Here is a 17,126-nt window from a genome sequence, read left to right on the forward strand (position 1 = left end):
AGCGTCCTGCACTCTCACTGAAAGTGCTCACAGGATGGTTCATGTTGGAACTATGGGATGCATGATGTGTGGGCTTGCCGTCAATTTTAAGGATGAATTTTCCTTTCATATTGCATTCTCTCCATCAAAACAACTCCAGGAAGAAAGTGGCAAGATGTGAAGCTGTCCTGAAGCCATCAGCAGCTGGATCACTGATTGGCAAGTACATCTTACTATTGGCAATTTGAATGACATGAGGACCTTCCATGTGAACATCCCAAAGATGAAGATTTATCACACCTTCCTTAGCCTCCCTTCTCTGAGCTCCCTCTCCAAGGCTGTGATGTTTTCTAGCTGCACTCAAAGAGCCAGCAGATATTCTGCTTAGGAAAGGCTGCCACGTTCCTTGATTTAGTAAAACGTTTCCCTTTTTATTCCTTAGCAATAAAGGAAAGTTGCAATCACTGGTAAAGTTAAACTATTAGTCACTTTGGACAAAACATGCTTTTCATTTATCAGATGAAAGAAATACCTAAGATATTTAGAGAAGCCAAGGCTCTGGGAAACATATGTACCATGCAATAAAACAGGAAAAAAAAATAAGTAATCATGATCATTTATCATGTGACTATCCTATGGAGCAGCACGATGAAGGGACGCTCCATAAAGGGTGGCCTGTTTAAAATTGTCCCCACACATGACCCTTTAATGAAGCTTATCTGGTAGACATGCATTTCAGTTCATAATTCCCAATCTCTTTTCATCATCCCCATTAAAAACAAAGTAAGCCAGCATGGTGACTGTAGTTAATAATGCTGTACTATTTACTGGGAAGTTGATGAGAACAGATTTTAAGTGTCCTTAGTCCTCTTCCAACACACAAGTGGTAACTGTGAGTGGTGGGATGGATGTGTTAATTAATCTGACAGTGGTAATCCGTACATGATATATATTTATGTGTACCTTACACACACACACACACACACACACACACACATGCATGTGTGTGTGTGTGTGTGTGTGTGTATAATTTTTGCTAACTAAATACTTTTTAGAAGAATTTAAAAATCAAGGGGCTCCTGGCAGAGTGGCAGCAGCAGGGTACTGAGGCCTGAATCGGACCTCCGTAGGCCAGTTGCACAGTAGTGTGCTGGGGCCCAGGAGGAAGCAGCAAGTATCTCTAGCTTTGCAGGTGGATCATCCAATGCTCCATCTACACATGATGTCTCTCTGGATGTTCTCCCTCTGTGTTTCTCTGTGTTCTCATTTCCCTTTTTTATTTTGGCTCTAGGGATGGAACCCAGGGCCACTTAACCACTGAACTCTGTCCCCAGCCCTTTTTATCTTTTATTTTAAGTGGCTTAGGGCCTCATTAAATCTCTGAGGCTGGCCTCAAACATGCAATTCTCCTGCCTCAACCTCCCAAATTGCTGGACTATAGATGTGCACCACCCTGCCTGGCTATCCCCCCCTGCTTTTTTTTTTTTTTTTTTTTTAAGAGAGAGTGAGAGAGGAGAGAGAGAGAGAGAGAGAGAGAGAGAGAGAGAGAGAGAATTTTTAATATTTATTTTTTAGTTCTCGGCGGACACAACATCTTTGTTGGTATGTGGTGCTGAGGATCGAACCCGGGCCGCACGCATGCCAGGCGAGCGCGCTACCGCTTGAGCCACATCCCCAGCCCATCCCCCCCTGCTTTTTAAAAATAAGGACACCTATCGTATTAGATTGGAGGTCATTTTAATGACCTCATTTGTTTAAATTTAAGTTTTTAAAAATCAATTGTAGTTTTTGTTGTTATGTAAATTTGTTCATATGTATGAACTTCAATATGACATTTCAATTCATGTATACACTGGGTAATGAATGATCAACTCAGGATAAATAGCATGTCCATCACCATAAATTTTTATCATTTCTTCTGGGTGAGTACATTTAAAATCTCCTCTCTATTTTGAGATATGCAATGCACCCATTGACTATGCTCATCCTTGCACCCAGGCTCCAGTAACCATTATTCTACTCTCAACTTCTATGAGATCTGCTGTTTTACATTCACAAGAAAGTGAGATCATGCAGTGTTTGTCTTTCTGTGCCTTGCTTATTTAACATAATGTGCTCCAGGTTCATCCATGCCATAGGAAATACCAGATTTCATGATTTTTTGCACCTGAGCATTATTCCATTGTGTTTATATACCATTTTTAAAAAATCATTTATCTGCGGATGGACAACTGGGTGGATTCCAGATCCTGGCTGTTGGGAACAGTGTGTGACACCCTTGTGAGTGCAGGTGTCTCTGACACACAGATGGCATTTCCTTTGGCTATAAGCCCAGGAGCTGGGTCATAGGTAGCTCCGATTCTAGTCTCTTGAGGAACAGCCACACTGTCTTCCCTACTGGCTGTGCTAATTTACATTCCCACCAACAGAGCATGACTTGCTCCACCCTCACCAGGGAAGACCTATTTCCAGATACTGTCATAGTCTGAGCTCCCTGTGAATCTGAGGGAGGGACAAGCCAACCCATCTCATCACCTCTGAGGAAAATAGGATTTTACCTGTGCACATGCCCACTTGGATTGTGGTTGCTGTGTATCTATTTCAAACGGTTATTGACACTTCCTATATGTTTGGATCAAAGGTTCAGCCTCACCATTTCTAACACTTTGTCTGCTCTATGGCTCATGCTTATGTTCTTATGTTAGCTCTGAGGACACCCATAATTTAAATAAAACAGAATAAAACCATTGTTCTGACATTTTAACTTTCTGTTGAAAGACTGAGGAGTTGTAGGAATGAGATCCAGTTTCCTTACTGGTCAGCAGGGGCCTCTTGGATCCTTCTGGCTGTCTGTTTTCCTAGTCACATTGCTGGACCCATCTTCTAAACCAGCAACAGCACAGACGTCTATTTCTAATCTGCCTGAATCTTCTGTCACACCTCCCTTGGGCTTCTCTGCCACCAACCAGAGTCAAATCCCCAAGTGCTCTTAAGATTCCATTGAGCCTGCCTGGATAATTCAGGACAATGTGCCCATGTCAAGGTCTGTAACCTTAATTACATCTGCAAAGTCTTTTCAACCATGTAACACGTTCATGGCTTCCAGGGATAAGGGCAGCTCTGGGGGGAGCTTTGCCCACCCAAGATGTTCACACATTCCTTCATGAAATGCTGTTGGTTTTCATGTAGTTGTCTATTGAGACACATCAAATACTTTCTGAAGGAAATGGGAACATGTATGAACATGCATTCCCAGAGAGTGCCTCGTTTCACATTTCTTATTGTCTGTTTGGTGGATTCTCTCTGGACCTTTTCCCATCTGGGCTAACAGTTGTGCAAACAAAGCCACTTGGATCACAATTCTGTCATCTTCTCTCATTATACAGATTTTTGTCCTCATCTTCACAGAATATCCCTAAACAGTTTGTTGTTCATCTGCACTTGGTTGGAAAATTTTTTTATTAGAGATAATTATTTGACAATATCACATCTTTTGAGAGCAGACGTAAGGGGTATCTTGTAACTCATACTTGGAAATCCTAAATTTAGCATCATCCTCAACATGCAAAACTCCTCAGATGGCTAACAATCTTGGACCACCATTCCTAAAGCTAACTGAGCATGGTCCCAAGGTTTGGCATGTGTAGTGGCATTTTCTATTTATTTATTTAGAGGGCTCCTTATATTATCATCCATTCAAGATCAATTAAGATGCTAATTCCTTGATGTCTTGAAACTGAAACTCCTTTTGTTTACCCAGAGAAGTGGAGCATCTAACTATAGATACATGTGTACAACTGTTAAGAGGTAAATTGAGGAAAAGTAAAATGCGAAGTGTTTTATTTGAGCTAAGAGCAATTCTCGAGTGAGGCAGCTATAAAAGGGAGTTGATTCTGCCATGAGGGTGGAATGGGAAGGCTTTGTCCTCAAACATGGAAGTGAGCATCTGCTTTCTGTACACACACACACACACACACACACACACACACACCAATTGTTTGTTTATACAACTGCCCATTTGGTATACCATGCTGGAAAATCCGAGTGTACATAAGTTAGTTGGTGGCTTCTGATCTATTAACATCAGTTTTGAATTTTTGAAAGACAGGCATTTACAAGAAATAAACCAAGTTAAATTTTGCCTTATGTTTGCAAATCAAACACGGTTAAGGTCACTTATGAAGCCTAACTAGCTTTGTTTGCTCAGGGATTTTTCTAGGTTATTTCAATTTACCTTAACAGTATAAATATACACTCTGTGGCACAAAACAGCTTAGTGAAGTCTTTGAATATATGTGGTTATTTGTTTGAAAATGTACATATTCAATGTGAAACACACACACACACAGATGGATCAGAAGGCAATTGTGGAATGTATGCAAAAGAGTTTTTCTACTAGGTCTATATTCCTGAGTACATGTGATTCTTCATTTTGTAGGAAAGGAGGGATGGGTGATGGGTGGGGTATAGCTCAATGGTAGGATGCTCACCTAATATGCACAAGCCTTGGGGTTTGATCCCCAGAACCTCAAAATTAAAAAGGGAAAGAAAAAGAAAGGAGGGTGTTGTAGTTCTGTGGAGCACTCCAGTGAGAACCACACATGGTTGCATTAGTTAAGTGGCCCTGGGTGTTGGGGTATCCACTAACTGTATGGTGAGAAGTGTGTCCACATTCCCCTGGAATCTCTTCCTGGGTTGAAAGCTCTCTTACTCCAGAATGAGTTTCCTTTCCCATAGGTAGTTTTCTTTCCCACAGTTTTTTTTCCCCCATAGGTGGTGTCACCGTGGCACGGGGACAATCCTGCCATGCACAGGTATCTGTGTTCCTTTGTGTAGCGTCCTCACCTATTTCTCTTCCCTTGGCGTTCCGGGTATACTAGCCTAATCTGGAAGGCACATCACATCTCACGGAAGCATCTAGGATCCACGACATTGCTTTTAGTGTTTCTTTTAATTTAAAAAAAAAAAAAAAAGAAGCAAAATTTCCTTCCGAATAATAGATCCGTGCTGTCCATCGGATGCCTAAATCAGTTCAGATGGCGACACTGAACACCACCAACTGAGGCTATTTAACTAACGTCCCACAGTTCTGGAGAGGGGCAAGTCCAAGATGAGGGCGATGGGAGACGTGGTGTGCAGAGGGCCTGCTTTCTGGTTCACAGGTGGACGCCCTCCTGATGGGTCCTCACAGAGCCGAAAGACGGCTAGAGAAGCTTCTGGGGTCCTTTTATGAGGGATCCCAATCCCATTCTTGAGGTTCCATCCTTATAACTTAATTATCCTCCCAAAGTTAAGATTTTACCATGTGGATTTAGGGAGGATATAAATATCTGGCCCTTTGCACCAATTGCACTATAGCTACATTTAGTATACTTGTGTCCTATTTATTCATTTTTATTTATTATTTCTGATGTTCAAAAAATTCTTTACAATATATTTTATACTTCCTATTACTCCCTTCCTATTAAAAAACATCTATTTATCCATTTATAAACTGAGCTGTAAAAATGATTAAATAATATGAGTTGAAGTATATGTATCATAAGATTTTAAGTAAGCCAATGACTTTGGTCAATATGATTTATTTGATTTTTTAATATTTATTTTTTTAGTTGTAGTTGGACACAATACCTTTATTTTATTTATTTATTTTTATGTGGTGCTGAGGATAGAAACCAGGGCCTCGCACATGCTAGCCAAGCGCTCTACCACTGAGCCACACCCCAGCCTGATTTATTTGATTCTTAAAAGCTGTTAGAAGTCTAAAATCATCTGTTGTAGAGAATTTGCTTATGACATTTGCCGTCTGAAAAAATTCCACTTGTTTCCAGTTTGCTGCTTGTAGCTAGCATGTATTTTCTTTTAACATTATGTGAAATTATGAGGTCATTGAAACAGTAAGTAAAATTACTGGAAGGATTGATTTTTGCATTAGTAAGATTAAAAGAATTAAACTTTTTAGATATGTTATAGAAGGAGAGAGATCATTTCTTAATATGAACTGATTTAAATTGACAAGAGACCCTGGATGCAGGCAGGGCAGTAAAGGTAAAGATGGTTCCACTGGCCCCTGTAGTTGACCTGCCTACACTTACCTCCAAGATAATAGGTGTTGCTGGAACCCGTCAGCCCCGTCACCAGCGGTTGGAGAGCCATGTCACTGTCCACCACCACACTCAGGTGGTTCCATTTGGCAGACAGGGACACAGAATGCCATTGCCCGTCATTGAGCCCAGCACCTGGAGGGAAGGTCGGTGAAAGGCAACGATGAATTATGAACTTTGTAAACACTTGGAAACAATTTTTCAGACCACTGAATCAGTCCAGCGAGAGCAGTATTTACATGTTGATATATCATGGGGAAAAGGAAAAATTAGCCACCTTTCTTTAATGAAAGGATTTCATTTATTTTGACCAGAGCACACAGGTGAAAAATATTACTCCTTCTAAGGAGTCACTTAATCAATTCTGATAATGTGCTTAAAGTAGCACCTTGAATTTAATGATCAGACATACATGCCCAAAGTCTTTACCCATGGGATTCAAAATGCAGTTTATAAGGTTCAGTCTTCAAATGGAATATTTACTTGCTTCACTAAATCTAATAAAAATAAATATTCTCAAAGAATCAGGAGATAGTTGTTGAAATTAAGTCAATAATAATTGTAGCCAGGTGTGGTGGCACATGCCTATAATCCCAGTGACTCAGGAGGCTCAGGCAGGAGAATCACAAGTTCAAGACCAGTTTTAGCAACCTAGCAAGGCCGTAAGCAACTTAGTGAGAACCTGTCTCAAAATAAAAAAAAAATAAAAATAAAAATAAAAGGATTGGGGATGTGGCTCAGTGGTGGTTTGATGGCCCTAAATTTAATCGCTGGTACAAAAAAAAAAAAAAGAAAGAAAGAAAAGAAAAACTGTAAAAGTCTTGAATGGGAGAAAAGGTCATTAAGCACCCACTATAGTGCATCCATCAAGATCAACTCTGCTTGCACTGTTTGAGGGACTTCAGAATAGTTGAGCAAAACTGGTGGCAATGCAAAATGATTTTTGTCCACAGAAATGCAAATTATTGTGCCTGTGAGATACCAGAGTTAGCTATTGATGAAGTTGTATCTGTTTGTAAACTCATTTTGTCATTCCTTGTCAACCAGGATGCATGGTACTTGAAACTCTCCTTTGAACTGATTGGTTCATCTTACTGGTTTCCTTGTAACTAATGAGCTAAATAAAATCTTTTTTAAATTTATTTTTATTCTTAGTTGTCAATGGACCTTTTATTTTACTTATTTATATGTGGTGCTGAGAATCGAACCCAGTGCCTCACACAAGCTAGGGAAGCACTCAGCCACTGAGCCACAACCCCAGCTAAAATCTTTAACATATGTGTTCTCTGAATGAGAGCATTACAATTGCAGACAATTGTACCTTCTTTTATTTAATATTTGATTTAAAATGCTTAGGAAGTAACTAGAGGTATACCTTACATGTAAGTACACTGTTTTTATATATTTACATTTATATCTGTATTATTATATCATATTATTTTGAAATAATACGATAGCATGATAAATTCTTTGATGACAACTTTAAGCACTAAGTATTTATAATCACTAGAGGTAGTCTATTATTTTCTTTCATTAAGTAATATGTCAAAGATATGTGCCAATAAATGGATTAAAAGTGAAATTAGCCTATTATGTGAATACTTCATCGGTGTTTCAAAATTAGGCAAAAATCTTAAGGAGTCAAATCTATTAACCTCTAGGTTATGAGGAATTTTTGTAATACATTTAACATTTTAGCTGATGATCTTAGGAAGCCTGCTAATTATTAAAATGGTTCTTGCTCATTTTATTTCCTTGCCACACATACTTTTTTAAAAAAAAAAAAAGTTAATATATTATTAGCATTTCAAATGTAGTGTGGTAAAGATTAACGTTAATATTCCAGTTTTCCCTTTTAACCTTCAGTGATACTGATACGTGAAGCAGAAACAGAAATACTAAGAGTCATAAGGAAACACTGTACTTTGAAACGCACCAGATGATTAATGTCCTCAATGTAAACACAGGCCCTGTCTAAACACAATCTCTGGGTTCCTTTGATACTGTGCATCTCTGTGCCTTTTACCTTCTTTGAGTTCCTTTGCTACTGTTAAAACGGTAGAAAAGTCAAATTAAGTGAAAGATGGTTGTCCCCAGACATGCAAATGAATTTGGTGGAAACCCAACTGACCTCCTACCTCCTCCCCCCAATCCCACCCCAGGAAACAGACTGGTTTTATATTATACGTAAATTCATTGTCACTTTCTGCTTACATTATCTGTCATCCTCTGAATCATCCTTTGAATTTGTTGAAACATCTGGTTCCCTCACTAACTAATGAGTTAAATAAAATCCTTGACATGTTCTTTTTATAACTATGTAAAATCCTGATAGTACCCTCTCTAAAAATATCTTTTGAAAAATGAAAGTAAACTTGGTGTAATTTTTTTTTTAAGTTTATCATTTATCCTGCAAATAATTTCTTTTTTACTGTTAGGTTATAATTGGTCTTTGACCATAATTTATATCCAAGGAAATCATACACAGAATTTATGAACATTTTAATGAGAAATCTTAAATTAATGAAGTAAGGTTCTACAACAGAGATGCTTTTTTTAAATATGTTTGCATGTGAAGATGATCTCTTGTCAACAATTAAATTGGAAGCACAATGTCACTCTCCCAAATCCATCAGCTAAAGCGGTGGGTGTGTGGGTGTGATGTAAGGACTTTGATTGTATTTAATTCTTGTTAGAGTGCAAACCACAACTGGAGAAAACGCTTTCTCGGCCCTTTGCCACATCTAGGAAACATGCAACATGTCAGCAATAATGTCTAACTACTGAAGGAAAAAATCTGAACAGACTTTGAAATGGACCAAAGAGGTGGCTGGGAATCTTTTCAATAAAAGAATTAAGCTGATTTTATAACTCTCTATCTTCGACTAGGTATTTTACAACCGTGTTGGGACAGAAACTGACTTGTGGAGAACAGAGAGCAATGCATGTGAGATCTATTCAGAGACACACACGCAGTTCAGGGAAGGAACACAGGGCTTTGCTGTCCTTTGGACACTGACCAGTTTTGCTAGATTTGCACTTATGTGCAATTTCATTTCAGGATTCCTTTTTCTGACTATACATGTGAAGCATTTGGAGTTCTTTTTTGAACTGGCTTTCCTGGTGTAAAACACAAATCACTGGCCACAGTGGCGCATGCCTGTAATCCCGATGACTGGGGAGGCTGAGGCAGGAGGATCGAAAGTTCAAAGCCAGCCTCAGCAACACACAAACAAAAACTTCCTTAATGCCAAAGACTTTCACTTGCGCTCCCTTTTCTTAGAACATTTCTTTTAGAAAACGTGTAAATTCTTCCTCTGCCTCTTTGATGTGTATGTAGATTTAGAAAAAAAATACTTAGTTTTAAAATAACTTTAGAAATCTTATTTAAAAACTTATAAAAATTCGATTTAGATTTTTTGTAGTTTGACAACCTAAGGACATTTTTTTTCTTGGGGTCCTGGAGACATTTCTTTGACATGTAGATTTGTAGATGTCTGTGTGGGGGTTTAACCAGGGTGCTGGCCCCACCTTGTGACTTACCTGCTTGTCAAAGAGGGAAGGGCTGTATTTTTCTTCTGGATAAAACAAGGAGTCGTTATAGAGGTCTCCCCATCTACCAGAGGAATTTAGTATGGGCTATTGTAGCAAAAGGCCCTGTTGGGTCCTCTTACTTGAATAGGAGTTATGTTTTCCTGGTAGGAAATTCATTATTAGAGCATATTAATTATACTGAGTAGTGGGCCTCATATTCTCCCATGAAGGTGACATGTTTTGGACATTCCCACACACCATCACCTCTCCTCCCACATCCTGTTTCTGTTCACTGATAGTTCCCTTCTACTTTTACATGGTCTTGTTTCTTGGATTTTTCTTTCTTTCTTTTCTTTTTTTTTTTTTTTTTTTTTCCTGCATTGGGTATTGAACCCAGAGGAGCTTAACCACTGAGCCACATCCCAAGCCCTTTTTATTTTTTTATTTTTGGACAGGGTTTCCCTAGGTTGCTGAGACTGGCCTCAAATTTGTGATCTTCCTGCCTCAGCCTCCAGAGCAGCTGAGATGATAGGCATGTGCCACTGAGCCTGGCTTATTTATTAGATTTTTTTTTTTTAACCTTGAGGACTTATGTGTAATGGGTGACATCTGGTTGGCTACAGAGATGGATGAGATTTGTTTCTCTTTTTTATCGTCTTGATAGCAATCACTGAGATGGGCATCGAAGTCTGGTTTAATACTTATTCAATAATAAGACCATTTCATTCTTTTCTCTCTTTGTGAAGAAGATTCACTAAACTGGCAGGTGATCTCATTTTTATTTCCTCAGAATTGGTTCTGTTACTAGTGAATGAGTTGATCTTTGACATGTGTTTGTGTATTGTGGGGAATGCTCTTTGTGAGGAAACAGAAAATAGCTTTGCATTTTCAAAAGATGAAGAATATACATCCGGTCTGAATACCTCTGTTTTATCTTCAGTCATTTTTCTGGGATCAGAGGAGGGTAGATACAGATTCTAATATCTGTGCTTGCTGGATTATTCCAGAAGTATTGAAATAAGGCCCTACCTTCTAAATTCCTTCTTCATAGGTCTCAAAATCCGACTTTCCTAAGCAATATTCAGCAGCAGTCAAGTGTGTCTCAGGCCGAAAGAAATCTGTTTGGGGCCTGATAATCACCCGCCCTTATGGAAAATGACCCTTTGCCCCTTCTTCTTGTTTAAGCTCCCTTCCTGTTTTAAGAAAAGCCCTGAGGCCAATTTAGGCATGATCTGGATTCAGGACTCAGATCTCGTCCTAAATTTGCAAATCCAATCAGGAAAATTTAATAAACCCTGTAGTTACCAAACTTGCCCACACCACACAGCAGATCAGTGTCAAATCTACTGCTAGGTTTGTCTCCTGAGGATCTGAGCCCCTAACCCAGCAGGGAAAGCATCTGCCCAATAAAAACAGGCCCTGGGAGGGAGATGGGAAAAAGAGGGCCTGGTGGGGGGGTGGGGGGATAACCATTGTGCTAATAAAACCAGATTTCCTTCCTATTGTTGTCCCTTCTTTGAAGACTAAGGGTTCCACTTCACAAGGGGAAAATAGTGGAGGCTTAGGGGCTTCTGTGATTTTTGAATTGCTGAGATTCTTCCCTGAACACAGGGTGTCTTGAAAATGGGTCAGCCTTCAGCAAAAGGGTAAGGACTCCTGGTATTTGCTGGCATCTTTCAGGACAAGGCAACAGTTATCAATTTGTCTGGTAGGTGAGTCGGCCATGAGCCGGTGGGTAGGGGAAGGACAACAGAGGGCAGTAAGAAACAGGGAAGACCTCAGACACATCACTAAGAAAAATCCGTGAGTCCCCAAACTGAGGCCACAGGGAGCCTGACTGGGCAGGCAGTCTTCTGCAAAATGGCAGGGCTGGGGGGACAAACTGTCCAGCCTTCGCCAACCCATACATAATTATAATCCCTTCGGGGAAGTCTAGCTTGAAGTCAGGGGGAACTTTCATCAAAGCAGATAAGCTCCAGAGAGATGGGCCTGGTGTTCCAGAACCTTCTCCAACCATGGTGAATTATAATCCCTTAATGGAACTCCCAGTTCCAGACCATGCCACCACCATCTCTTGTAACTAGGTGGCCAAGACCCTCCCTTGTCACCAAAATCATGTTATGACTCCTTGTGACCCTGACATCAAGTTCTCTTCTACTTAATTAACATAATTAACCACTTAACCTCACAGAATTAACCACTTAAGGGAGTTCAAGAGAATGGAACAAAGACAAAAAAACTCAAACCCCTTAGAAATCCTCAGTTCTGTAAGGCCACTCCCTTCTCTTCAGAGACAGTCTGAGCCATTCAGCGTCTGCACTGTACACTTCTCTCTTATTCTCACTTTCCCAAATGGACTCCTGCATGTGACTCGTCTGAGATCCTTCCTGAGATTGCAAGAACCCAGGGCTCAAAATCTCCACGGCTGCTTCCGTGGATCTCCTCCTCTGCTTCAAGTTACCTACTGTGAAGAGAATACCTCTTCCCATAGCAGAAGAGGAGAGCAGGCAGAGGGAGGAGGAGAGATGGAGAAGGGAGGAAAGTAACGGAAAAGTGAACCTCTCTGTGTGGTGTCTGCTTCACTAGGTCCCCTCTGCATTTCTACTGGATGGAGGCTGGGCACCTATTTATCAGGAAATGGAGCTTAAGTATAGGACATATTTTTCTGATATATCAGGAGTAGATCTGCAGAAAAGTGCATTTCTTCTTCCTTCCTTCCTTCCTTTTTTTTCCTTTTTTTTTTTTTTTTTTTTTTTGGTACTGGGGATTGAACCAGGGGATCTTAACCACTGAGCCACATCCCCAGCCCTTTTTATATTTTATTTAGAGACAGGGCCTCACTAAGTTGCTGAGGCTGGCTTTGAACTTGCAATCCTCCTGCCTCAGCCTCCAGAGCCGCTGGGTTCTCGTTTCTTGTATATAATCATTTGGGGTTCAAGAATCACTGCAGTAATGGCTACATGTCCCTCATATAAACAGTCTGGAAGATCCTCAAGGAAAATGGCCATCCTGTTCCTCCAAATAAGAGCATTAGGTGTCTCATGACCTCAGGTATTGACTTAGTACACAATGATTCCCCCTCTGGTTGGTTGTAAGGTTTATGTGAACATGCATTACCTGCTGTGACGTTCCTCAATGACTGTCCTGGCTGGAAGAGGCTCAGTTTGAGTTTTCCATCCTTAAGAAAGAGGAGAAAACTTCCCGCACCATGCCACAGTTCACCAAACAGCAAACTTCCTTCTTTGTTCCATGTTCGAAACTGGAATGTGACAGATATTTTGTCCTCCCCAGAGTTGCCTGGCAGAGCCAGATAACTCCTAGAGCTCAGAAAAGTGACGGGGATGGCCTGTGGTTGTGGACATGAGAAGGACACATTTCCCTATAAATAAAACAAAAGGTCATGTTTAGAGCTTCACGGAGCTTCTGTCTAATGAAAGATAGACTTTTCACAGATTTACAAGGGCTTTTTTTTTTTTTCAATCCAGAATGTTATCAACTAATCTACTTGATAAAGCTTGAATCTATGTTATTTGTCTGATTTTCCAATGTAAGTATTATCATAATTGGGAAAACCTATCCTGATGACTTTGTGTGAGAGAATGTGTGTGTGTGTGTGTGTGTGTGTGTGTGTGAAAATCTCCTCTTTTCTATTTCTCAGCATTAGCAAAGGTATCATCTAATTCAATAGGAGTTATTCTATGTCCGCCATTTTCCAGTCCTCCGATGGATGACAGTGACCAGGACATTTCCATACTCTGACTGTTCTCCTGAACAACATTTGATCTTTCCTAAATAACATTCCTCAAAATATACTTTGTACCAACTTCATTATTTTACTGATTTTCTCATTAATTAATGAGTCAATTACATTTTTGACATAAGGTTTTTCAACAGTTACTTGCTTCATATTTGTTTAGCTTTTGGAAAATTATACTTTGACAGTATTCCAAATGTTTTTTTTTTTATTTTTTTCCAGCTCAGGCAGTTACATAAAAAGTTTGCTTATAGTGTGTTTAGCATGAAGATATTAATTTTTATACTCAATCATGTCTCTGTTTTCTTAGGTAGCTTTTGAGTTTCCAGTTTGTTAGGAAAGTTTCATGCCCCCCACCAGGTTCTATGCATAATCACGCAGACTTTCTTCCAAGAATTGCTATCATTGTTAGTTTCTCATCTTCCTGAAATTTACATATTTTGGTATATTCAAAATAGTGATCCAGGTTTACTTTCTGCCTTCTGGACACTGGTCTTTTCCAGAAGAATTTATGAGATAGTTCCTCCATTTTCCACTGAGCTGAACCCTACAACTTGTTACTAACTTACAAGTAGACTGGGATCTTTCTGATGTCTTTGCTTTGTTCTATCAACTTGCCTAACCTCACCCAACACCATATTGATTCTTATGGGCTTTGGGCATGTTTTAATATCTGGCAAGTAAGGCGCCATCTTTATGTTGTTCTTTATGTTTGTTTTTGTTTTTTATTTCATATGGTGGAAGGAAGGAACAGTGGGTAGTTATTTACATGTATGAATTTCAGTTACAGAGAAAAAGCAATTTTTATTCTATTTGGAATTTTCTTTGAATAATTTTTATTAATATACTGTATATGATTTCGGGGGGGGAAGCATTACTAAAGTAACATAGACAATCTAGTTTAGTGGTTCTCAAGCCTTGTTGAACCCAATGGCTGTTAAAAATCCACAACCGGACCAATTAAATCCCAGTCTCCTGGAGTGGATTGAGGTGAGAGTATCTTTTAGGTCTCCTCTGGTGCCTCCAAGCTAAAGCCAAGTTTTAGAATTACTGATCCAAGGATTAAAGTCACTTTTAAGAATGAATCATATTTTTAAAAATTCTGTCTTAACGTACTTCAGAAACTAAAATAATTCAGTTTTCATTTTAAAATAATCTTCAATGTACATTAAAACTATATATATATATAAGTCAGAACATCCATTCTTGGCTTTTTAAAAAAATTCTATGGAATGTGATAAATTTTATTGTAAAAAAATTGCTATGATGAATTAAATATAAAAAGATGAACAGTAATAGACACTAACCCATAGTATAAATCTAACCATCAGACTATTATTAATTTTTAAAATTTTTTCATCAGCTGCAAATGGTAGGGATCCAGTCTGACCTGACCACAGCTATCTTGAGTCATAACAATCGTGGTCCCAGAGGAAGCTGGCCAGTTTTGTTCTGCATAGTTTTGCAGCAAACTACAAATAGATAAGACCATTAGAGTGGTAGGTGGAGCTTCAGAACCTGACCCTGGTGCAGGAATGAGCCCAGTTCTTTGGTATTAGCTTAAGAGAAGCCAGGAACATTCTGGTTTGCATGAAGTCATTTTTGTACTAATCCATGCATATGCCCCTCCTTCTGACCCAAATTGTGGAGATGCATTGGTTTTGCTGCCACCCAGGATGGAGCTTCTGTCCATAAGACCCCCAATAAACAGCACTCTGTGCACTCCTGACTGTCTGCCTCTCCCTCTTCAGCCTACCGGGGCTGGGTTGTTCCAAACACTTGTCCTCATTGTTTAGGTGGTAGTTGTTTGCACCCACACAGAAGTGAAGCTTCCTGACACAGATGAGTGATGATTAGGTGAATGAGTCAATTATGGCAATTGAATTTACCAAATTATTTATATATATATATATCATGTATATATATGATATATATTATATCATATATATACATGATATATATTATAGTTTTTTTCCTTTTAAATGTTGAAGCGACAGATTTTCTATTTTTATAAAGAACATCTGACATTGAAATAACTCTCAAAATGGAATTCTTATATCTATCGTTTTTTTTATTCCCATGCATAATTTCGAAGGAATCTTCTTTTTGCTTGTTTCCATGTCAAACTGATACATTTCACCATCTTCAACCAATGCAATTCATTGGTTAATAGTTTTCTTTAGAAGGATATTTAGGACTCCATAAGTGTCAGGGTTATTGTGGTTCTCCTGATTGGTTATAATCAGATGATAATTATGCCAAGAAATCCATCAATGATCCAGTGTAATATGAAATTTGCATGGAAAACAATGTCTGAGTCCCTCCAATAGTCGTGGCTCCTTGTGACTCATTCTTAACTCATTCCCATTCACCTCAATGATAGCACGTAGGGCAACAGCGCCAAAGATGTCAGGGCGGGGATGAAGGACTCTTCTTTACACCAGGGATTGGCAAATGCATGATGGGTTGAAGTTCCGGAGGTGTTAGCTAGGCCTCTTGGTGTGGAGGCCCATTGTCCAGACACATCTTTGCATTAGGTTGGTTTCTGAGAATGCACCTCTGGCAAAGCTGGTGTCAGTAACCGAGAGTCTCCCTTCTCCTTCCTGTCCCAGAAATATTTAGTGTCTCAGTTTCTCCAAGGACGGGGACTTCAGGTAAAAGACTGTTCTTCCTTTATCTTTCACCTTGTCAAAGGTACCTGGAGCCTTCTTATCAGTGTTCCCTTCGTATTTCGCTTTTCGAGCACCTTGATGTTTTCTTAGCCACCATTTATGTTTCCTTGGCATGGTTCACAGTAGGCTTCTAACTCTTACTCTTCCTCCTCCTCCTCCTCCTTCTCCTCCTCCTCCTCCTCCTCCTCCTCCTCCTCCTCTTTTTTCCCCTTAAGCTCCTTGGAAGATTCATAGGTCTCATGGCTATATTTTTCCCCCTTTCTACCTGCAAACCCAAGTGAATTATTCATTTTGTGACCTATTGAGCCAGAACCAAAGGTATTGTCAGATTTTGGTTCTAAAACCCATAATCCAACTCCTTGCAGCCCATAAGAGGAAAGAAAACACTTTTAAAAACAATATCAGTAAGTAGTCCTGTGATGTGCTTCTAAGACTTGTCAAACTGAACATGAATTTGCCCTGTAACCCAAAACTTAGGTATTTTTAATTTTAAACATGGAAAGAAGTTTACTGATTTGGAAATATTTCTAGTTATTTAGGGATAGCTCATTGGAGATTTTCATTGCAAAATAATTAGTCCCCTGAGAATAATAATACCCAAAATATTTGAGACATACAAAGTCTGATCTCCATGCAAAAATAAGAAGTTACTTTACTTCATATTAACATGAAATAAGCATGTCCTGCAAGGCACATTTACTTTTTAGCTTTTTAATACATAATAAAAAACTTCTATCACATGGCCACTGTTTAAATAATAAGAGTTGATTTTATGAATATTATATGAAATGAACACCCAAAAGAAATATTTTAAGGGCACAAAACACTAAGAATTCATTTTCCTTCCCTTTCCTTTTAAGCTTCTTACCATAACAAGGACCTGTGGTTTGTGTTTCTTGGCTAATTCAACAATATCCACTCCATTATAATAAAGATTTTCTACACATCCATGAAAGTTTGTATCTGCCAGGGACCCTGCAGATGTCGGGATTCCTCCAAAGCTGATCTTAGAAAGAAAAATGACATAAATAACATTGTTTAGTGATGTTTTGATTATCTGTTTAAAACAGTTATGGTTAACAG

General features: G+C 39.1%; 1 protein-coding gene across 2 annotated transcripts in view; it reads right to left on the reverse strand.

Moving 5' to 3' along the window:
- Window positions 1–17,126, reverse strand: part of LOC308631964 (contactin-associated protein-like 3) — a gene marked incomplete at its 3' end in the record, with an annotated part of 203,915 nt that overhangs the window by 67,255 nt on the left and 119,534 nt on the right. For both annotated transcript variants that reach the window (XM_081263514.1, XM_081263513.1), the window contains exons 7-9: window positions 16,912–17,049; window positions 12,735–12,996; window positions 6,075–6,218 (exon numbers count right to left, since the gene is read on the reverse strand). In XM_081263514.1, coding sequence (XP_081119640.1) covers window positions 6,075–6,218; window positions 12,735–12,996; window positions 16,912–17,049 — 544 coding nt within the window. The remainder of the gene's footprint in view (window positions 1–6,074; window positions 6,219–12,734; window positions 12,997–16,911; window positions 17,050–17,126) is intronic.

The sequence above is a fragment of the Spermophilus citellus genome (genome assembly GCF_964194105.1).
Source record: "Spermophilus citellus genome assembly, chromosome: 12".
Classification (NCBI taxonomy): domain Eukaryota; kingdom Metazoa; phylum Chordata; class Mammalia; order Rodentia; family Sciuridae; genus Spermophilus; species Spermophilus citellus.